The sequence below is a fragment of the Octodon degus genome, unplaced genomic scaffold, assembly GCF_000260255.1.
Source record: "Octodon degus isolate 3935 unplaced genomic scaffold, OctDeg1.0 scaffold00140, whole genome shotgun sequence".
Classification (NCBI taxonomy): Eukaryota; Metazoa; Chordata; class Mammalia; order Rodentia; family Octodontidae; genus Octodon; species Octodon degus.
In genome coordinates, this window is record NW_004524716.1 from 5,501,547 (window position 1) to 5,524,648 (window position 23,102).

Below are 23,102 nucleotides of genomic sequence, written 5' to 3' on the forward strand. Positions count from 1 at the left end.
CAGGAGCCTGTTCGTTCTGAGGAAGGCCGGGACATGGCAAATCGGATCAGTGCTTTTGGCTACCTTGAATGCTCAGCCAAGACTAAGGAGGGTGTTCGGGAGGTATTTGAGATGGCTACGCGTGCCGGCCTCCAGGTCCGCAAGAATAAGCGCCGGAGGGGCTGCCCTATTCTCTGAGATCCCCTCACTTCGCTGACCTGCCCCCCTCACAAAGGTGTTGCCCCAACCCGAATTGCACCCTTAGGACTTGTGCCGAGGGCACTCTTTTTAGCTCCCTCCTGCCCAGGACTGCAGAGTCTCCCAGCCCCGAGGTGGTGATGGCCCCACCTTTCCTTTGACCCTCAGGGAACCAGGCCAGTGCCCTGTCCTTCAACAGAGGCCCTGCTGCTTTGGTCTAGGGGTGGGGCCCCTGCTCCCTTTGGCCTTCCTGAGAATAGTCACACACCAGCACTTTATATACTTCTGGCTCCCAGGAGCAGGTCTAGGGTAGGGGCCTTTGTGATTTTACTTGGCTGGGGGCATGAATAAAAGTTGCAGGTTCCAACATGTCTTTCCTTCCTGGTCCCCATCTTGGCTGCAAGCCTAGGGTCTCATCATTCCCAAATTTTTGCCAGACTGGTCCCCCATTCTGTAGGGGCAGGGTACAGTGGTAGGGTGGTGTCTCGAAGCTAAGCATGAGGTCATGCCTGGCTCCAGGCCTAGGAGGCGGGTGAGGGGAGTGGTCTGTAGCAGGGGCTAAACTTAGAAACCTGTGGGTGGCTCTCCAGCCCACTGGGTTTCCTCCTCTGTACTTCATGAGGGGGTGTGGCCTTGGGCTGGGCGTGACGGTCTTACCCTCCTACAAGGTCAGTTTGGGTGTGCAGGAAGCTGGGGCCAAGCGATGAGCTGGAGGCTTTTGTATAGAACAAGATTTTTTTTTTTTTTCAGTTTTTCTTCTCCCCTCCCCCAACTGTTAGCAGCTTGATTCTCCACAGCAGGAGAAAGGGTGGAATGAATGGCTTGGTTGTAAACTCTGCCCCAGCCTTCTGTCCTTTGGAGGGCCAGTTAAACTGGGTTGTGGTTCAGGGTCAGGTAGCAGAGGGTTAAGGCTCGGACGGTGTGAGAGGGTGGGCGGCTGTGTCCTCAGAGCTCATTCCTCCATTCTGGCTCCACTTGCAGAGACAGGCACCCTTCACTGGCCTGCTCCTGGGGGAAGCAGTCTCCACCACAAGCCCCTGGAGGAGAGAAGTATGCTTTGTCTTCTGCTTGCCTCCTGGCACCATCCCTACCTATCACTTCCCTGCCCAGCTATACCTGAGGTAGAAGAGCTGAGCTTGCTCAGACTTTGGAGTAAATTCTGTCCCTGCTGCTGGTCCAGTTTGGCAGGAAAAGGGCACCCAGTGTATCCCCCATTTTCCTTACAGAACTCCAGGAATCTGTGGGGTACAAAGGCATCGGCACACTTGGAGCTGAGCAGGCCTGGCAGAGGTGGTAGTAGTGGACCTGGAGGCCCAGCCCCAGTCCTACCACCTCTGAGCCATGGTGGTTCTATCCCAATGTCAGTCACTCTCGTATCGGGTGGGAGTATGGTAGAGGGACCTGGGTAAGGGTCAGCCACCCCATACGCAGCTGCTTAATAAAGCTGCACTTGTTCTAGGTGGGGGCTTAAGATTCTGGGGGTGTTCTGTGGTTTTGGGGGTGGGAAGGCTCACACTTTCCAGTCAGGGTCATGGCCCAGCAGAAGGGGGTTGCCCACTACAATGAGCAAGGCTTTGGCCCGGGTCACAGCCACGTTGAACCTCTGGAAGAAAGAAGGCAGGGTCACAGAAGAGAAAGGCCTGAGGACAGAAGGAAGAATTCCTGCCACCCATAAGCTCTCAGACCTTGGGGTTCTTAAGGAAACCCAGGTTAAAGTCCAGATCCAGCTGCACAAAGCTCTGGCTGCTCCGCACGGTGGAGATGAGGATGATGCTGCGTTCTTGGCCTTGGAATTCTTCCACAGAGCCCACCTAGAGCAGATGGGAACAAGGGAAGGAAGCACAGGAACAAGTGTGGCCCTGGGAACGTGCGCTGCGAGGGTACTGAGGAACTCCTCTGCAGCTGGAGACAGCGAATGGAAGCTCAAGAATGAAGCCACTCATGGGTGTGGGAACACAGTAACTCACACACTTAGGAAATGTGTAAAGACTATACAGCTCTGAGCCCTAATGCAGACCTCCGGATCAGATTTCTGAGGCAGAGGCCTCTAAATCGTACAAGCTTGCAACCCTGGCTGCAAATCTGAATCACTGGAGGAGCTGTAAAAAAATACCAGTGCCCTGGCTCTGCCCTAAGAGCCATGTTAACTGGCTGGGTGGGGCCCTGGCTCTGGCAGTATTAAAAGCAATCCAGGTGGTTTTTTAGTAGCATCCAGTGTTGCAAACCCTCACCTGAGGGAGAGAAAGTAGCCAGCTAATGCAGGGTTGGGGGGCGACATTGTAGGACAGGTGGAGACCAGGGAGCTTGGGCTTCACCCTCAGGGAATCACAAGAACACTGTGATGCAGGTCCCTGTCAGACACAGGCTTCCGACCCCATTCTGACCTCATTCCAGGCGTACAAGTTGTGACCTCCAGGACTGAGGGGCTTGGGGAGAGACCCAGTTCTGTCCCAAGGAAGCAGGGATGTGACAGGGACATGGGCCAGACTGGAGCAGCTGCACAGAGGCTGAAGTCTCTGGAAGTGGGGAGGAGAGGGGTATACAGAAGGCAGGTGGTGAATGTGGAGCAGTGGGTCACCTTCAAGTCCTTGATGTCATCCAGTCCCCGGAGCTCCTTGTCCAGTTTAGTGATGCAATAACGGATCTTTTCCACCTGGAGGAAGGGAAAGGTGTCTTTCTCTAGAGCCATCACCCCAAGGCAAGAGGGAATAAGGCAAGAGATAAGGGAAAGGAGGGGCAAAGAGGAAAGGGACCGCCTTGATCTTGCCACACCTTTTGCGATACGGGGCCAGCACAAGCCAAGGGTCCTGGAGCTCTGCTCTGCTCTGCCCACCTCTCGGGTCTCATTATGTGGTTATGAGGGAGGCACCACCCTAGGAAGGGGGTCCCACACTAGCTGGGAACTGAAGGCCTGACCTGCTTCCGGTATGGGGAGATGACGCCCACACTTCGAGGGCTCAGGCGGGCTTTGCCCTTCTTGGAGGAAGGGGCCAGGAGCAGCTTCAGGTAGGAAGTCACTGTAGCTGCTTCTTCAGGGTTGAAGAAGGAGGGGCTGTTGCCCTCACGCTCGTCTTTGCCCATTACGCCATGAAAGATGATGGGAAACCCCTGGACATGGGGTCAGAGGAAAAGCTCAGCCAAATGTCCTTACCTGCGCCACCTCCAAACCCTTCCTGGAAATAAGGCTTAGACCAGCAAGACAAGGAAAGGGACCTACAGCATCCCCTCAGCTTCCTCCCACCCTGAACATTCAGTGAGGAGAGAAGCTGGGATTCAGGGCCGAGGCCGGAGCCTAGCCTCAGGGCTCAGCCTTACCTTTTGAGGCAGACCTTCCCAGCGGCAGAATCTTTCTCGGTCCACCACGTCTGCACATGCCTGCAGCTCGCCATCATAGTAGAGTTGGTTAGGAATGTCCAGGATGGTAGGGTGTGACCTGCAAGGCAGGAGGAAGAGCAAGACAAAGCACAGAGTTACTGCTTTCTGCCTGAAAACCCTGCCTGGAGCCATACACTGTCCTGGCTCTGGCTCCATGAAGGGTAGCCACGCCAGCCAGTGCCGAGCTCTGCAACCAGAGAGCAGAATCAAATGTGCTTCTACAAAGCTGGAGTTCATGGGCCAACCAAATTAATTTTAAAAATTTACTTATTTGATACAGGGCCTCACTACGCAGCTCAGACAGTAGTGATCCTCCTGTCTCAGCATGGGATTACAGGTGTGTGCCACCACACCTGGTTTCAGTGGCTGGCTCTGTGTGGGACTGGCTCAGCATGTGGTCGGGGGATCCAACCCAGGTCCTAGTGCTTCAGGCGGGAACTTAGACCACTGAGCTATCTCCCTGGCCCTAGCCAAATTACCTTCTGGCTTATATTTGTGGCACTAGGGATTGAGCTCTGAGCCCTCACACTGGGCTTGAACTTGCTTTGTTGGCCTCTAACTTGCAGCAAGCCTCTTGCCTCAGCCTCCAGAGTGCTGGGATTAGAGCAATGTGCCATCACACCCAGGCTGCCCCACCCTTTGTAAAAATTTTTGAGACAGTTTGACTGAATTGCTCAGGTTGGACTTGAACATGTGATCCTCTTGCCTTTTTTTTTTTTAAAGTTTTTAATTTTTTGTATTTTAGGGAAGGGTCTACAGGATGTTCAGTGTCTCACTACTAGATCCTACTCCTAGTGATCCGCCTGTTTACAGCCTCCCAAGAGCTGGGATTACAGGTGTGCGCCACCAGGCCCAGTCTCAATTGCCTGTCTGGCCCAGGGATTGAAGTTCAGGTGGGCCTTGACCTCACACTGTGTATTCCATTTGGCTTTGAACTTGAGGGCCAAACTCCTATCTTAGCTTCCTGAGCACTGGGACAATAGGCATGCACCACCATGCCTGGCTTTTTGTTTTTGAGACAAAGTGTTGCTATGTAGTCTGGACTGGTCTTTTTTTTTTTTTGGCGGAACTGGGGGTTGAACTCAGGCCCTTCCACTTGCTAGGGAAGTGCTTATTCCACTGAGCCATCTCCACGACCCCATGGACTGGTCTTGAATGTGCCAAAATGTAGCCCAGGCTGCCCTCAAACACTACAGCTTCCTGCCTAGCGTCCCATGTGCTGGAATCATTTGTGAGCCGTCAGACCTGGTTGCAAATTACTTCTAAAAACCAAGAAATGAAGAACTCATTCTTAGGACAGTACAAAAGCAAATTATCAACATCGTATCTACTGCTATTATTTGTTATGCCAAACACAAAAGATGTTGCTGGGCGCACGCCTGTAGCCTGTAATCTCAGCAGTTGGGAGGCTGAGGCAGGAGGCTGTGAGTTCAGCACTTGGAAGACTGAGGCAGGAGGCTCACTGTGAGTTCAAGGCCAACTTGGGCTACAAAGTGAAGACCTATCTTAAAAACACAAAAGATCCAAAAAGAAGCAATGACATAATAACTGACACTGAATTCTTAGTGGTAGCCTGATACTCATCTAAGGATTCCTGGTGTCTGACTCATCTACTAAAAGAAGTTTATGAGGCAGGACACACCCTGCAGTCTCAGGTACCTGCATGGCTGGGATTCGAAGATCACTGGAGCCCAGAAGTTTAAGCTGGTCTGGGTACATGGAGAGACCCTGTCTAAAAACAACACCTAATCCCCTTATTTTTCTTTTTCTTTGGATTGCCTGGAAACTTCATTTGACTTTTTATTTGTGTGTGTGTGTGTGTGTGTGTGTAACTAGGGATTGAACTCAGGCCCTTGTGCTTGCCAGGCAAGCGCTTATTCTACTGAGCTATCTCCCCGGCCCCTGGAAACCTCATTTGAGGCCCATCCAGACACATCCGAGTATCCAACACCCTCAACGTACAGAAAGCCAAATAAATGAGCCCAAGCACTAAAGTACTTGCCAAGTCTCACAGACTGGCAGCAGAGATGGGGCCAGGAAGGAGTCCTCTGACCTTCCACTGGGTAGCCTTTCCACACCACACCCTTTGAGCACAGGCATGAAGAGCAGAGCCTACAGCCAGGGCCACCCAGGCTGTGAAGGTCTGGGCAGCAGTGGAAGTGGGGGGACGGCAGTACCTGTAGTTGCGCAACAGCTTGGTTATGAACTGGGGGTTATAGCCAGCGGGGCCCTTCTTGTACAGGGTGTTGTAGGTGAGCAGCCGCTCCAGCAGTGAGTATCCAAGCCCGTGCTTCTGGGTCAGTGGAGAACGCAGCACAGGACCCAGCTGCCGAGGATCTCCTGCCAGCACCAACTGTCCTCCCGGGTTGCCGGTCTCCTTGACTTCCATCAGTCCTGGGAGGCAAGGGTGGTATGGGGGAGAAGGTGAGTAGTGGGACCTCCCAGGCCTCAGGAGGGAGGTGTGCCTGGACCCGTCTTGAGCTTCTCACCTGATATGGCCACCAGACTCTCAGGCTCCATGCAGTGACCAGCCTCATCAATGAAGATGTGTGTGAAGTGATCAATGGGAAACTCGGCCGACACCAACCTGTGAGGCAGCAGGCCAGGCAACAGCTAACCTGAATACTTTCCCATGCGGGTCCCTCAACTCTGGCCCAGGACCCTTCTCCCCATCTCTCCAGCCCACACCCCTTTACCTATACTCACAATCAGATATGCCCACACTCCCCACCTGCTGGCAGTGATGAGGGTGGTAATTAAGACTCGATATTCCTGCAGCTGCTTCTTGGCAGGAAATATATACTCCCCCTTCTCGGAGTCCCAGTTACAGCAGGGCTGTGGATTGTGAAGGGACAAGAGGCATCAGTGTAGCTGTACCCATTCTTACCCTTGCTCTGGCTCTGAGCCACCACAAATACTTTATGCTTTATAGCCAAGAAGACAGACCCAGAGGGGGCCTAGACCCCCTGGGGTCACAAAACAAGTAACGGTTTCCCAGTTTCCCAGCCTGGGTCTACCCACTTGTGCATGTCCCTTGGTACCTTAATGTCCTCAGGCACCATGCGGATGTCCCTGCTGGGGGCCAGGAGGCGGTAGATGGAGTTGGGCAGGTGGATGCGGATCCGCTGGCAGAGGAGGTCAGCACCCGAGTTGGATGGAGCACAGGCCAGGATGTGGGCTTTGGGCAGGTGCTTCACCACCTGAGGTACAGAGAAGTATGGTGTGGGAAGCAGTTTCCTGACTGCATGGTGACTCAGCGAGGTCCGTGCAGCACTTGCCACCCACAACGGATGCAGGTAGGGACATAAAAGGCCACTCTGATTCCCCACCCCTGCTGGGTAACTGCTGCAGTAAAAATACAGGTCTATGGTGACTAAAATAAGTGGTGACTCCAGGAGTCAGTGTTCAACCTGCACAACTGTGCTCAGCAGCTACACAGACCCTAACTGGTCACTTCCTGATTTAATGGCTGCTCAGAAGTGGGAACACTCAGGGACCTGTAAGGCATCAGAACCTCCAGAAGTGCTCAGCGCTGGGAAGTCAGCATGTAGGGGCCGGGCTTACGCTCAGGTCTCACCTGCTTAATGGCCTCCACTAAGGTGACAGTCTTGCCAGTGCCCGGAGGCCCAAAGATGATGTAGGGGGCTGGACGGGTGGTGCCCATAACGATGTGCTTCATGGCCTGCAGCTGCTCTGGGTTCGACTCCAGACTCCGGTCGAACAGCCTAACAGAGGGGCCAGGCATCCAAACTCCACCCTGCGTCCCAGAGGCTTTGGTTCCTCCCTCCCCTGTCCACACCCAGGAGCCCCAAACCCCCTGCCAGTCTCACTTGAGCTTCACATCAGAGGGCAGCAGAGCAACCCCACGAGAGGCCACAGGAAAGAGCAGGGGCCCCAGTGGCCAGCGCCCTGTCAGCTCCAGGGCTCGGTGCTGGGCTCGCAGAGGCTGGCGGTTGAAGGTGAAGTTCACCTTGAAGGTCAGCCCATCCACAAAGCGGTTCAGGAGGCTTTGGGCAGGGGGAGAGTTGGGGACCTTCCAGTTAGGTGTGTGGGCAACAAAAAGCCAGGGTGCCACCCGCTCCCACCTCTCCACCTGTTTCCAACCCTCTGCACAAAGCTCTTTAGGAGGAAAGCTGCTCCCACAGCCCAGCGTGCCCTGAAGAAAAGCTTCCTGCTCTGTGCCTGGGTGTCGCTTGTCTACAGAAGAAACACTTCCATTCCCCTGGTCTCAGACAGCTGAGGGCTCCCCCAGCCCTACCTTGTGGGGAAGCTCAACTTGACACTGTCCAACTCCACCTTGTGCACAAAGCCCTTGTAGGTGACAGGGTTCTTCCGGTGTGCTTCAGAGGACAAAAGGGCGAACAGGTGATCACCCCGTAGCACTGAGGGACGGCTCTCAGCCACGCCAGGAACCTGCAGGGTGTGAACATGGGCAGCTCTTACGCCAAGTTCTCCAGACCCCTGAAGACCCGAGGTTCTGGCCGTCCAACTCAAGATGCGGGGGTATTATGTCTCCTTGCACCCTTCTTTCTCTCCCCCAAATAGGGCTAGAGTTAAGAAAGAGGAAGGAGGCAATAACTTCCTAAGCTGCTCAGAGGGGCTGATCCAGCTGCCCTCATGGCCACTTCAGTCCCTGCTCTGACTTAAAATCTTGCTCAATGGGCTGGAGAGATGGCTCAGTGGTCTAAAGCACCTACTTAAGAACAGGCTGAGCAAAGCACAGGGACTGCGGTTCAATCCCCCAGCACCACATGCCAGCCAGCCCCACCCCCTGGTGGGCTGAGCTGGCCATACACACACACACACACACACACACACACACACACACACAATAAATGTTTAAGAAAAAAAATAAAATAATCAAAGCCGTGTTCTTTTTGTTTTGTTTTGTTTTGTTTTGCGGAACCAGGGATTGAACTCAGGCCCTTGCACTTGCCAGGGAAGTGTTTATTCCACTGAGCCATCTCCCCAGCCCAAAAAAAAAAAAAATAAAATAAAATAAAATCTTGCTCAAATCTAACTTCCTAAAAAAATAAAAAAAGCAAAAGAAACCTCGCTTCCTGTGGTATCTTTCCTTGATTGCTCTTCTTTTTTCCCTTCCTACCTGTACTTGTGTGCAGAAGTATCTTCTTGCGGTTAATTCTGGGCATATGAGCACACGTTAAAAAATCTGAGAGCATAAATGGGCTCTTAAGAATTACACTTCTGGGGGAACTACCTGCTCGGGTACCCCTCCTATCCCTCTGTCTGGACAGGAGCTTTCTTTCTCTCAATAAATATATTCTGCTCAGAACCTCCTTTTGTTCCTAAAATTCATTCTTCGGTTTTAGAGAACACGAACTTGGGCATGTCAGGTCCAGAGATAATTTTTCTCTGTCATTTGGAGGTTCCCTATATGGTCTGGAGGTCACCCCCCGAGACCAGTTTTTCTCCCTGTATCATTTTGGAGTTTCCCACTGAGATCACTGGACGGAGACTCAAAGCTATATGTCTACCCAAGAGGAAAATGAGGAAAATGCCTTGTTTATGGAGGGCCTTTAGATAAAACCTCTAAAGAATATATCCGCCTGCTGGTCAACAAGTACGACCCATTTCAGCGTAAAGAAGCCACAGCGGTCATCGCCCATATTTCCCCAACGGCAGTTCAGGTTACATCTTCAGAGGGGGGAATGTTATAGGTAGCCAAATTAGATAAAAATGTTAATAGGCAGTCAGACAGGGCAAGGCCCTAGAAGGAGACAGCACAGAAATGAGATGCCTTACAACTGTGGGAGGGGCGGATGCTCCTGCTGTGAACCAGACCTAAAGGTCAAACAAATGCTAAATGAGTAGCACCTGGGATTGATATTCTAAATAGGTATCCATCACCTGGAAAGACCCAAGTGAGTCACTAGCCCAACCTCCAATAGAAAAGAGACCCTATCCCGCATTCCAACCCCCAACAGGAAAAGACCCTGTCCCATATGTAATCCCATTGGTTGACCATAGTTTTGTCCCACCTGCCCACCTAAGCGAGTTCCCATTCTCTCTATCTTAGCCTCACATGGTTTTACACTATAAAAGTCCCTGGAAGAGACAGTTTCCCAGGGAACTACCCGCTTGGGCCCCCCTCCTGTCCCTGTCAGGACAGGAGCTTTCTTTCTCTCAATAAATATATTCTGCTCATAAAAAAAAAAAAAAAAAAAGAATTACACTTCCAGGCCAGCCAAATAGCTCAGCAGATTAAAGTGCCTGCAAGCAGGCACAGGGGTCAGGGGTTTGATTCCCAGGCCTGCCGTGCTGACCCTGCCCCTGGGCACACTGAGACAGCGATTGAGACTGGGTATGGTGGCACGTGCCTATAATCCCAGCACTTGGGAGGCTGTAAACAGGAGAATCACTATGAGTCCAATCTAGTAGTGAGACCCTGAACACCCTGTAGACCCTTCCCTAAAAGTACAGAAAAAATAAAGTGAATGTTACCCCCAAGAAAAGAAAAGAATTATACTTTCACCTCTGTTCTATTCAAATAAGGGGCAGAAAAACAGTCTGATTGGGTGTGGTAGCACATCTTGTAATACGGCATTCTGAGAGGCTGAGGCAGGAAGATCGCTAACCTTGAACCCAGCTTGGGAAACTTAGCAACTTAGTAAGATCCAGTTTCCTTTTTTCTTGGTGCCCAAACTCACAATCTCACACTTGCCAGGCAGGTGTTGTATCACTGAGCTAAATCCTAATTGGTCAATTTTTTTTTTTTTTGTACTGGGAATTGAACTCAGGATCTTGTGTTTGCCAGGCAGGCACTGTGCTGCTGAGCTATCAGTAACTGAGTGTGAAGGCCCTAGACTCAACTAGCAGTCTGGGGGTAGGGGTGGGATGAACAGTTAAGAGACTGACCAGGGCCACAGAACCATAGGTAGCCAGGCCTGGATAAAAACCCCATGCTCCTCCTCTGCCACCTCTTTTGGGGCACAAGATGCACATTCCTTGTTGAACCCTCTGGGACAGGACCCACTTCATGTTTTTCTAGGCTTGCCCTACAATGAGCAAGTGTCCTGCTGGTCTGCTAGGCTGGCTGACTGGAGCCCCACCCCCACCCCCAATCCGAGCCCTGACCTGCAGTGTGAGCAGCCTGGGGTTCCAGGCAACCGGGTCCCAGGTCATGGGCACAGACTCCAGGTCATAGTGCCGGATATCATGCTCCATCTGCAGCTCCTCCAGGTGTAGCAGCAGCCGGAACTTCATCTCATAGTTCTTCCACTTCAGGCTTGTCTCCAGCTTGGCTCTAGCAGTGATGGTTGGGGAGTGGGGTGGGTGGGGCAGGAAGAGGCTGGCTCAGGCAACCCCTATGCCTGGGAGCGACCCCTTTCCCCTGGGAAGCCTTGGAACTACAAGGGCATGAAGGACACAGGGAAGATCAGGCAAGTAGAGAAGAGGCCTCAAGGAAGGAAGCTCTGGCTCCTGCTTCCTTGTATACCCCGCCCCCACCTGAGCAGTGACTTGACATGCTCCCTCCTACCATCTACACCCTCACCTAACGCAAATTGTTTCTGTTCAGAGGTCCCCTCCTCAGACAGGCTAGAACTAATTGGCCTCTACAAAACAGTAAACTCAGGGGCCAGGGAGATGGCTCAGTAGAATAAGCGCTTGCCTAGCAAGTGCAAGAGCCTGAGTTCAATCCCCGGTTCCGCAAAAAAACAAAAACCAAAAAACAAACCAGTAAACTCAGCCCCTTACTCTGCTTTAGTTTTAATTTAGCATTTGTTTAGTTCTTCATAGCACTCATCACTACATGAAATGACAAGTGCTTAAGAAATTATAGAGGGAGAGGCCAGGGAGGTGGCTCAGTGGAATAAGCGCTTCCCTGGCAAGCATAAGGGCCTGAGTTCAATCCCTGGTTCTGCAAAAAAAACGGGGAGATGGCTCAGTAGAATAAGGGCTTGCTTGGCAAGCACAAGGGTCTGAGTTCCATCCCCGGTTCCACAAAAAAAAAAAAAAAAAAAAAAAAGAAATTATAGAGTATAGCACTTGCCTAGAATGTGCAAGGTCCTAGGTTTGATACCTAGCAGTGCAGAAGGAAATGGGAGGATAGGGTAGGGAGGGAGGGAGAAAGAGACAAAGAGAGCAGAGAAAGAGGACAGAAGAACAGACAGGGAAAGAGAAGGTAGGTGGGTAGAAGGAGAGCGAGATTTTACGTGCATGAATCCCTGTCCTCCCGGAATAGGCAAGAACCTTGCTGCATGGGTCCACCTCAAACTGTACCTAGCACACAGTGCAGGAGAGAATGAAGGAACAGCGCCTGGGAGGCTGAGGACAGAAACAGAGGCAACGAGGGGACAGGGAGGGGTGTGGGGTCTGGGGGTGGCATGTACTTGATCTCAGCAACTGCCTTGGGGGCAGTGACAGCATCTGCTCTCTGCAGAAGGTCGGGGAGCAGCAGCCGGAGGCGGTGCGGTGGGGGGTAGGTCCCCAGCGGCAGGCTTAGGTCCAGGTCGTACTCCTTACCCCTGGGCAGGAGAGGAAACACAGTCTCAGTCACGGAAACCTGTCCACTCGGATTGGGCCTGACGCTGGGGCAGGATCATTGGTGGCCTACAACAGGTCTGCGAGGTGGCAGACAGCCTCCTCTATGGGTGTGGAGCGCAGCAGCTCAAACAGCGTCTGCTGCCAAGCCTGGGTCATTACTGTTTGCAGGAAGCCTGCTACTTGGCAGTGTTCAAAGGTATTCTATAGGAAATACGTGTTCACTACAAGGCAAAGTGAAGTTATATTAAATGTATATATAATATATATATATATAATATTTAACATTTAATCAATTAAAATGTATTTAATAATATATTAAGTATATTAATACACAGTAAATATATATTTAATGATATAAAACCACATTATATTAAATAAATAAAAATAGTTTATAAATAAGTATTTATGTTCTTATCATCAGAGACAACTGTTAACTTTTTGATATATAGCCTTCCAAGTTTGGGACAGGATTTCAGGCTGCCCTTGAACTCACTATGCAGCCCAGCCTGGTCACCAACTCTTGGAGATCCTCCTGCCTCTGCCTGAGATTACAGGTGTCTGCCACCAATCCCAATTCAATTTGTATTTTTTATTCATATGCATTGTTAACAAAAAGAGCATGCCGGTCTGTGAAGGTCTGATTGCGTGCTGCTATGGCTTTTACCTAGATGTCTCCCCTGAGCTCCTAGGTGGCGCTCTTGAGAGATGGCTGCACCATGGGTGTGTGAGCCAAACAGGGGTTAAGGGTGTGTAAGGAAAGGAGTTCAGGGGCCACGGAGACAGCTCAGTAGAATAAGTGCTTGCCTGGCAAGCGCAAGAGCCTGAGTTCAATAAACTCAATCCCCAGTTCCACAAAAAAAAAAAAAGCAACACTCTGGGTGTGGATAACAGAAATCAACAGCCTCACAGCCTGGGGGGGATAGGGAGGGGAAAGGAAGACTGGCTCACTGCCTGCTGCCTTCTACTCACCACACCGCAGGCTCTTGCTCCTCTGCGAGGCCCCCTGCTACGCTGTCCTGCCTGGGGACCTGGCCATCTATGGACTGAAACCTCCAGCACGAGTGAACTAAGTGAGCCTTTCTTTAACTTCAGGTACTGGGCATTTTGTCTTTGGGTACTGGGTAACTAAGACACATGGTTTGCCTTCTTTTGTCTCACTATGCAGCTCAGGCTGGCCTTGAGCTCGCTTTGTAGCCCAGGCTGGTCTTAAAACTTGTAGTAATCCTCCTGCCTCAGCCTCTCAAGTGCAGGGATTACAGGCGTGCACCACCATGCCTGGCTTGGTTTTGCTGTTTTTGGAAACAGTCTCATTCTGCAGCCTAGGTTGGCCTTGAATTTGTAGTACTTGTCCTGCCTCAGCCTCCCGAGTACTGCCCCCAGCCACCTCTCATGATTTGATTTTGAAATTTATTATAATGTGAGCATCTAGCTATGCCAAAGGAGATGTCTGTCTACACGTACTAGGTTTTACATACATGAGTCTATTCACACAAAATGTCTAGGACAGGGAAATATGGAGCTGGAAAAATGATGAACGGCTGCTTAGGGACAGGGGCTGAGGGTGGGGCACACACGGTGATTGATAGGGGAAGGGTCTTTCTCTGGGATAATGAAATGTTTTGAAACTGTGATGACAGTTATACACATTTGTGATTACATTAAAAACTACTGAACTGCATTTGTAAAACAAGTTAACTTTATGGTCAGTTATCTCCATAATGCTGTTAAAAGAAAAAAAAAAGACAAAGAATGGGCTGGTGATACAGCTCAGTGGTAAAGATACGCTTAGCACTCATGAAGCCCCTGGTTCTATCTTGAGAAACACTGTAATATTTAATTAAAAAAAAAAAAACACTAGGTGCAATGGTACATGTCTATAATTGGCAGCTACATAGGAGGCTGAGGCAGGAAGACCCCTTGGGAGGCTGACACAGGAGGATTGCCACAAGTTCAAGGCCAGCATGGATTATACAGTGAGTTCGACAGCCTGAGCTACACAATGAGACCTTGTCCCCTAAATACATAAATTAAAAAAAAAAGAAAAGAAAATAAAATCCAAAGGGCTGGGGATTGAGTTCAGGAGTACAGCCCTTGCCCAGCATGGGTGAAGCTCTGGTTCTAAACCCAGAAGCTCAATCAATCAATCAATCAATCAATCAATCAATCAGTGAGAGGTGTTTATAAATGGGCTGCCTGCTCACACATCACAGAGTAAAAATACTAAAAAAATTTAAAAATCTTTCATCTGCTCCTTAGATCTGCCACTCTCCTTGGTCTCTGAGGCCCAGCAGAGAGCAGGAGATGCTCAGCCTGGGGGGGCTGGAGGAATACTTACCGGTCAGGTCTCTCCCCTTCCTCTATCCGATTGGTTGTCAGGGAGTTCCTCGAGATCTGAGCACGCTTGAAGGGAGCTGTAGGCTTCAGCTGTGTAGCCAGGGGGCTGTGCGCCACAGCGGCCAGGAAGCGGGCAATGTAGAAAGTGCCAGCTCCCTCTGAATCCAACTCGACGGGGCCCAGCAGCTCCCAGAGTACCGTGGCCGGGAAGTAGCCCACAAAGCTGGTCTTACAGTGGACTCGGAGCTCATAGCATTCACCTGGAGGAGGAGAAGGCTGAGTGAATGGACGGGGGCAGATACCTCCCCACACCAAAGCAGGAGTCCCTGGACAGCTGCAGGGTGCTGTCCCAGGCTCCAGCCCCACCCAAGGCAAGTTCCCAAACATTGAAAGGTCCTTCTTTTGGAAGCCACTCACCGGGGTCCAGGGGGCAAGGCAGTTCCTGGTCATTGTAGAAGGCAAACTGGGGTGTCCAGCACAGTGGGAAGAGGTGGGTGAGGGTAACAGGCTTGGTTCCTCCATTCCGAAGCCTCAAGGTCAGCACCTCCTTGTGGTTCAAATCCAGGCGGATAAGGAGCTGCCCATCCTGGGTTTCATGGGGCCCCTGAACTTCCACATCCACCCCATGCTTCCCGTGAAGATACTGATCCCTGAAGAGAGCAGGAGTCAAGGGGTGGCAGGGACAGAGGGCCTGGACTGCGCGCTGTCCTTGGAGTTTCAAGGTTGAGAGGCTGGTAAGGTACCAGCTACGCTCAGGAAATCACCCCACCCAGATCAGTTCCCTGCTCTTCCCCCAGTCCTGGGGGGCACTTACCATACCCCCCTAATCGTTTTCCTCCACACCCCACATGCACAGAAGCGTGCACGCACGCACACACACACACACACACACACACCTGTCATAAAAGATCGTGGCTAGCAGGGACTTGTGGTGTTGGCTGATATCCGACTCCAGCTTCATTTCCCGCTTTTCTGGCAACTGCGCGTCGGCCCAGCGGTCAAGGCTCAAGAACCTGACCTGAGTTTTGCTGACGTAGGCCAGATCTGCAATCTTCATTCCATACAGCATGGAGGAGAAGCCAGGGCTGGGAGTCCCACAGCTGCCAGAAGCGGAGGAGACTGGGAAGTGAGGGCAGGAGGCACTGGAGGGGCACAGGGTAGCGGGGGCAGGGAGCTGGCCTCAGAGGGTCGCTGTGCTGAGGGGCTGGTGGAATGTTTCATGTCTTAAGGCAAGAGCACGGGGCTTCCCAAGGCAAAATATAAGGGAGGGGTGTGGACTGCGCACTTCTGAGAAAAGGCCAACAGGCTGATGATTAGAGGAACTTGGGGAACACAGAGAAGCAGTTTTATGGGTGCGGGTAGTGGGGAACTTCGAAACAAAGAAAATGTATGTATAAACAAGCACACTGAGTAAGTTGCTTTAGAGGAGTAGGGAAGGGGCCAATGCAAGGAGAAGGGAGGAGGTTAGAGACAGCAGAGGTGTCCACAGTGTGGGCAAGGTGGCTGATCAGGTAGCAGTTCCCACCCCGAGTCAAAGGGTGCAGGTGGAAAGAAGCCAAGCAGGAGGGGAGAGAATCCTTCTCGAGATCAAATAGCCTGGCTTTGTGCCTAGGAGTGAAGACAGGGAAAACTGGTCAGCAGGAAAATAACCTCACGGCTCAGAATGTGGAACTCAGTTTAGTCAACTCCACAAACACTTACAGAGGCCTGTTAGGTGCCAGACACTGCACTACATGCTGCGGGGATCCCGAGAGGCAAGAGACCCAGATCCACCTCAAAGAGCACTGGAGGAAGGCCCCAAATTCCGGGGTCATGCTGGGGGCAGGAGCACCGTCACTGCGGGGATCCCAGGGACACTAAGCCCAGCTTGGGGGCAGGTTTCAGGCATGAGAGGGAGTGTCTTGCAGGAGAGCAGCGGTGAGGGATGTGTAAGAACAGGCTCTGGGGAAGATGGCTCAGTAGAATAAGCCCTTGCCTGGCAAACACAAGGGCCTGAGTTCAGTCCCCAGTTCTGCCAAAATAAAAAAAAAGAACAGGCTCTGCCTCCCATCCATCCGTGCTAGCACTGTGCAGACCCCTCTCTCCCTCCATAGAATGAGGACAGCACGGGCTTGGGACGCAGCTCACCGCGAGAGTGCTTACCTACTCCAGGCTCCATCGCCAGCAGCGCAACAAGTAAGTAAACACCACGGAGAGAATACAACTGGCCCTCCATGAGTAGCTGGCAGGCCCAGGTGAGGCACTTAGCCCAGGGCTTGGCACACAGGAGACCTCCGTAAGGGTGAGTGACCCTTAGTGTCACAGTTTGGTGGTGGTAGCGTGAGAAGTGCAAAGGAGGAGTGGCACAAGGCAGCAGAGATGGTAGGGGCCAGATCATGCGTTTTGGCTCGGAAGTCCTAGAAGCCTGGACAATTAGTAATTCCCTGAATGTCAGCAAGCCTGCATGTCCCTTTGTGGGTGCCCACGAGCCCAAGGGCACGCCCACACATGACAGACTTGACGGGCAGATTCAAGAGGTGGACAACCAACCCCTCTCTCGGTTTTCTAAGGCATCAAAGCAAATTTCTGTCCCGAAGAACTATAGTAATCCCTAGAACCAGCCCCCATTTTTGGTACTGGGAATCGAACTCACAACCTCATGCTTGCCAGGCAAGCGCTGTGCCACTGAGCTGTATCGCCAGCCTATCCCTAGAACACTGAAGGCTCATGGAGCCTGGTCACGCACCAAGGCACAAGCTAAGGTGGGGACATTTCTTCGGTGTCTCCTGCCTAGAACTCTGCCCCTCTCCTTCACCTGGGAGAGTGAAGAGTAGTACCATTCAGAGAACTCTGAGTCGCCTACGATTTGTTCTAAAATGATGACAAAGCAGTTGGAGTGTAATGGAAAAAGCTCAATAAATGTTAGCTACTATTGTTAGTGTCTGTATTAGTAGCAACGGGAGTGCTAACAGTGGCAGTAGTGGTAGTAGTGACAACTTACTTTGAACCCACCTCAGAGGCTACCCTGTGGTTACAGAAGCACTGCAGTTGGTGGGTTTTAAGCAGGGGAGTGGCAAAATCATATCTGCATTTCAGATCACTCTGGCATCAGGATTGGAGGATGGCTTTGCTGGAGGCAAGACTGTAGGCAGGGAGACCAGTTAGAAGGAGGCCACTGCAACCTTCTGGTTAAAAGATAACGAAGTCCTGAAAGGTCAGTGTAGAGAGAGGAGGGGCCAGATTTGATCTCAGCCAGAACGCTAAACTACCAGAATGTGGTAACACACAGGAAAGGAAGGGGCTGGGAAGAGGGCTGGGGCTATGGGCTGGCTCAGGGGACAGTCCCTTAGATAGGGGGTGGGGGAGGTGTCACGGATGACTGTGACACCTGGAGAAGCTGCTCTGGAGCTGCCTGTGCTGAGAACCGGCTCTGGCTTCAAGAGTAAGAAGTTGAGAACTCAGGCCAGAGTCCAGGTCGGACCTTAATATGCAGAGGGCTCAGGTGCGATTACAGTCAAAGAATCTGGGATCTCAGTATGAGAACAACCAACTCAGGGATGGCAGGAGAGGACAACAGAGACGAAACCCTCAGGAGAGAAACAGAATCAGGCAGTCTCAAAACCAGGTGTCAGATCAAAGGCTGCGCAGGGACCCAGTGACCCAGGGACTGGAATCAGGCAGCCGGCAGTAACTTTTGCAGGGCTCCTTAGGCGTTCACTCCCCAAGCCCCAGAGGCTGGCACACAAACTCACACACCCCCAAAAGCCAGCTCCCCCAGCAACCCTAGTATCTCAGAGATCTGGTGGGCCCCATTTTGTGTCATTAGTGTGAGAACGACTACATATCCCTCACTGTGCTGTAAGAACGCAGGAGAGCAGGGGCTGGTGAGATAGCTCAGCAGTCTAACATGCCTGCTTAGGCAAGCTCAGGCAGCCGCAGGGGACCACAGTTCGGTGGGCAGGGTGGGCTCAGCCAGCCAAAAAAATAATAAAGAAAAAAAACAAGAAAGAAAAAGAAAGCAGGAGTGCAGGCACCTTGAAAAACTCCCAGCACAGTGCGAGGAGAAAAGGGGCCCATGGGGCTGAAAATTGGGGAACGTATGCTGCGCCTGTGGATGAGTGGACGGCATTCTGACCAAATGTGGCCGGCAGACAGTGTAGCCCCCAAAGGCCAGGAATTACAGCTTTCAAGGGAAGACGAAAACAAACGTTTAATGTGCAGCTTTGTATCTCTGGAAACCTCTGCAGGGGCCCTTAGGTAGACAAATCTTTCCACATGGTGTAGCTTCTGTTATGGGGGCTAGTCCTGAAACACTTCTCAAATTATTCGGTCTGTGATTCCTATGCAAATTCATCTATCTCTGGTAAAGGTGATAGCCATAAGAAATGAATTTTTCTTAAATCACTAACAATACATTATTGGGATTATTTTCTGGCAGGGGGTGGTACTGGGACTCAAACTCAAGATCTCATGCTTGCCAGGCAAGTGCTGCACCACTGAGCTAAATCCCCAGCCCCTAAATTATTGCTGAGAAAGTCTCAAACCTTGTATTGGACTCATCTAGTTACCTAGACTCTTAGGGAAAACTTCCTAACCAAGACTGAAAACCTAAAACAAAAAAGTAATGGCCAGGTGTGGTGGTGTATGCCCATAAGCCCAGCACTCCAGAGGTGAAGGCAGGAGGACAGTGTGTTTGAGACCAGCTTGGACTACTATTCAGCAAGACCCTGTTGGAAGGAAGGAAGGGACAGAGGGAGGGAAGGGAGAGAGAGGGAGACAGAGAGAGAGAGGGAGAAGAAGAAGGAGGGAGAGAGGGGGAAAGAGAGCAAGAAAGCAAGAAAGAACAATTACACAGGGGAAAACAAACATTCAATTTGAAAAGCAGATCCAGATGACCAAGAGTATGAAAAACTGCCCCAAGTATAAAGAAGTCCAAGTTCTAAAAAAAAAATGAGTATCATTCCTGTTAGACAAAAATAAAAGTAGCTCTAACATTTATTTCTATTACTGCAACTTTGGTTGTGGGGGCTGTGACCTGCCTTGTGTCTGCTGTATCGGTTCTTGGGTCCTCCCCAAGATTCGCAGCAAGGGAACAGTCAGCAGGCAACTTTCCTGGGTGACAAGCACAATGCTCTATAAGCCAAGTGATTTATTAAGGGTAGTACATTTTCAAAAAAGCAGCATGAACACAGCCAGAGCTCGCAACTGCCTTGAGGGCCAGAGTGGGCTTTCTTTGTATACTTGTCCAGCTTTGGGGAGAGAGGGAGGGTTGTCCCTAACGGGCTTTCTCTGATCGGCAGTGGAACTCTACCCATCCCTACAAAGGGAGCTTGCACGTTGGTGTCTCTCCCAGCAAGGAGGGTCAAAAACCACAATGTACACATGTATTAATGAGATCTAACTGGGTCCCTTTTTGGTCCCCTTTAAGTCCCCTAGGTGGGCATGGCTGACCCCAAACTTACGTAATTGTGCAAATCTCTCCGTAAGAGACTTGATGAACTCTTCTCAAGAAATCATGGGGGGCTGGGGAGGTAGCTTGGTGGTCTAAGCGCCTGCCTGGCAAGTGCAAGGACCCAGGATCAATCTCCAGCACTGAGTGCCGTGTGCCAAATAAATAAATATTTAAAAAAAAAAAAAAAAAGAAAGAAAAGAAATCATGAAACTGCAAACTCAAGAACTGTAGGCTGGGGCCTTGGAGATGGCTCAGTAGAAAAAGTGCTTGCCTGGCAAGTGCAAGGGCCTGAGTTCAATCCCTGGTTCTGCCAAGAAAAAGAACTGTAGGCTGCCGTGGGCTTGAGGTTTTCACATTTATTTATTTAGTTAGTTATGAGACAAAGTCTCACCATGTAGTCCAAGCTGGCATTGAACTCGCCACATAGCCGGAGCTGGCCTTAAAGCTGTGCTCACCCCGCCTCAGCCCACCGAGCAGGCATGCCCAGCTGAAGGTTTCTCTCTTAACCCCCTCTGCTTTCTCCCAGCTTTTATCTAGTCAGTTACCTACTCTACCAGTTCCATGTTTTATAAACTCTAAGCTGTGGAGAGTCAAGGCCAGGATTCTTATAAAACTGAAATAGAATACAAAATATCAGAAGGCAGGGAATGAGTGTTGCTGTGGGCACATGATGTTTTTGAAATTAGTTGATACTAGCCCCCAAAGTAAAGTGTATTTTTTTTTTTTTTAAACTGGAGACAGACGTCCAAGCACAAAGCTACTCCACGCCAGAAGCCAGAAAGCCCTTCCTAAAATGGTGACTGTGTTGAGACTGTCTATGCTTTCATATGTCTGCTAGGACTAATAACAAAACAAAGCGTCACCGCCACAGCACAAGAGGTCCTGCAAAAGCTTGCATTTGCCTCCTTCTGTGCACCTGTGGGCAGGTCACCCAAGCCTCCCAGTGCTGCTAGCATGGCCTGAAACGCTCTCTACCTGTCCTTTCTCTATCTGCAAACTCCCTTCCATTCTTCAGGTCCTGCTCCTATAATCTCTCTCTCCCAGACTAGGTCAGGGCTTGAAGCCACTACATTCTCAGTATATGCTGGACATTGTATAATAAGCACTCATCATGACAGCGACTAAATACTGGGGCTGGGGACGTAGCTCAGTGGTCTAAGTGCCTGCCTGACAAGCCCAAGGACCTGGGTTTGATCCCCGGGACCACATGCCTTGTTGGGCCCTGAAACCGGGTGTGGTGGCACACACCTGTGCAGCGCTGGGGAGGCTGAGACAGGAGGATCACTATGAGTCCAAGCTGCGTAGTGGGACCCTGTACCAAGTAAATAAATACATACATAACTTTTTTTTCTTTTTTTGGCAGAACCTGGGATTGAACTCAGGTCGTTGTGCTTGCCAGGCAAGCGCTTATTCTGCTGAGCCATCTCCCCGGCCCCTAAAATACATGCATAAATAAATAATTAGGGCTGGGGGCCAGGGAGATGGCTCAGTGGAATAAGTGCTTCCCTGGCAAACCCAAGGGCCTAAGTGCAATCCCCAGTTCCGCAAAAAAAAAAAAAAAAATTAGGGCTGGGGAGAGGGCTCAGTAGAATAAGTGCTTGCCTGGCGAGCACAAGGTCTTGAGTTCAATCCCTGGTACTGAAAAAAAAAGAAAAAAAAATTAAAACCATAATTAAATACTCATGCTTAGGGGCTGGGGAGATGGCTCAGTAGAATAAGAGCTTGTCTGGCAAGCGCAAAGGTCTGAGTTCAAATCCCTGGTTCTCAAAAAAAAAAAAAAAAAAATAACCAACCCACCTCATGCTTAACTGCCACACCTTCCCCAGTGTTTTCTGCGGATTGCCAGCCCCTGGCACTATTGCTTTCTTCTTAGTAGGCCACCCAGCCAGTATTTGTTGACTGAAAGATTGAGCCCAAAGCAAAAATCCTTTTATCTCAGAAATGTTTCCTGACACCTGTCCTTACTCCTCCACAAAACCGACTCTGCCCACGCAACTGCCTGGGAGAGCTCATTCTGGCCTCAGGCCACCCCGAGAGAAAGGCATTGTTTTATATACTGTTCTATTTGGGGAAATGGAACAAAATCAGATGCAACCATTAAGCGGTTCAGCCAATCTGACCCCGGACACCGAAACAGCACTTGCACTGCTCACTGAATCTGCTTGGGCACACGCCATTCCCCGCTGGACTACGCTCTTCCGAGGCAGAAGCCAAGGAACAAACAGCAGAGCCACACTGGCCAAGTCCGGAGTGCTGGCACGTTCTGGGAGGCTGAGGCAGAAGCACTACAGGCTCCAGCTTGGCCTGGCAACTTACTGAGACGCTGTCTCAAAATAAAAATGGCTGAGGATGTAGCTTTGGAGAGAGTCCGGCTCTCATCCTTAACAGGGCACCTAAACATGAAAGTTCTCTAGTCCAAGCAGAAATTGCCCCACCTTTGGGGGGAGGCAAAAGCTTCTGCTGTCTTCTGGAGAAACACTGACGTGGCCCTGGAGTTTAATACTATCCATCATGACATATTCATGGGTAAGAACCATTTGCTCCTCTCTGATTTTTCTCTTCCTAGCAAGCATTTCTCATGATAGGGATGAACCCACAGGCCTCTCCTCCTCTTTGTACTCAAATATTTTCTGTCCTTCAGGGCAAGGTCAATGCCACCATCTACAGCATGTTCTAGTAACTACAAGGGAGTGTATTCTTTTCGCATAAAACCCAAGTACACATAATTATAATTATGTTGGGGCCAGGGGATGTCACTCAGTGACACGGTGCTGGCTGTTTGCCTGGTGTGTGTAAGGCCCTGGATTCTATCAGCATGGCTAAATAAAAAGCCAGTTATGTGGTACACACCTAGAGTCCCAGCTACTTGAGGGGCTGAGGCAAGATGATCACTTGAGCTCAGGATCTGAGGTCAGCTTGGGAGGTGAGACCCTATTTCACACACAAAAAAGGGGGGGGGCGGGAAGATGGCTCAGTGGAATAAGTGCTTCTCTGGCAAGCACAAGAGCCTGAGTTCAATCACCGGTTCCACCAAAAAAAAAAAAAAGGCTACACACACCTATAATCCCCAAGGTAGCTAGCAACTCAGCAGGCAGAGACAGGAAGCTCTCAGGTCAAAGAGCAGCCTTGATAACTTAGTGAGACAGCCTGTCTCAGAAAAAGGGCTGGGAACTGATGGACTTCTAAATGAGCCAGATCTTTCATACAGTTTTCATTATATTTGTTTCTATTCAAATTGCTTCTCAAAGTCAAAAGAAGGAGAGAGGGGGGAGAGGGAGAG

The 23,102-nt window shown here is 50.8% G+C and overlaps 1 protein-coding gene across 4 annotated transcripts in view; it reads right to left on the reverse strand.

Annotated features, from left to right (window-relative positions):
* Nucleotides 1–6: 6 nt before the first annotated feature.
* The window catches only part of Mov10 (Mov10 RISC complex RNA helicase), a 27,283-nt gene continuing 4,187 nt past the window's right edge, over nucleotides 7–23,102 (reverse strand). For 2 of the 4 annotated variants that reach the window (XM_023701731.1, XM_004641704.2), the window contains 19 exons: nucleotides 15,288–15,491; nucleotides 14,809–15,041; nucleotides 14,393–14,651; nucleotides 11,904–12,038; nucleotides 10,648–10,816; nucleotides 7,811–7,965; nucleotides 7,383–7,559; nucleotides 7,130–7,277; nucleotides 6,594–6,752; nucleotides 6,284–6,387; nucleotides 6,042–6,139; nucleotides 5,730–5,946; nucleotides 3,493–3,610; nucleotides 3,094–3,285; nucleotides 2,756–2,830; nucleotides 1,863–1,988; nucleotides 1,692–1,780; nucleotides 1,294–1,415; nucleotides 7–1,214 (listed from right to left, as the gene is read on the reverse strand). In XM_023701731.1, the coding sequence (XP_023557499.1) occupies nucleotides 1,123–1,214; nucleotides 1,294–1,415; nucleotides 1,692–1,780; nucleotides 1,863–1,988; nucleotides 2,756–2,830; nucleotides 3,094–3,285; nucleotides 3,493–3,610; nucleotides 5,730–5,946; nucleotides 6,042–6,139; nucleotides 6,284–6,387; nucleotides 6,594–6,752; nucleotides 7,130–7,277; nucleotides 7,383–7,559; nucleotides 7,811–7,965; nucleotides 10,648–10,816; nucleotides 11,904–12,038; nucleotides 14,393–14,651; nucleotides 14,809–15,041; nucleotides 15,288–15,491 (2,872 nt within the window). In that variant the 3' untranslated portion in view covers nucleotides 7–1,122. Of the gene's footprint in view, nucleotides 1,215–1,293; nucleotides 1,416–1,691; nucleotides 1,781–1,862; nucleotides 1,989–2,755; nucleotides 2,831–3,093; nucleotides 3,286–3,492; nucleotides 3,611–5,729; nucleotides 5,947–6,041; nucleotides 6,140–6,283; nucleotides 6,388–6,593; nucleotides 6,753–7,129; nucleotides 7,278–7,382; nucleotides 7,560–7,810; nucleotides 7,966–10,647; nucleotides 10,817–11,903; nucleotides 12,039–14,392; nucleotides 14,652–14,808; nucleotides 15,042–15,287; nucleotides 15,492–17,371; nucleotides 17,513–23,102 lie in introns of all 4 variants that reach the window. The other 2 variants (XM_023701730.1, XM_023701729.1) reach the window with 2 other exon arrangements.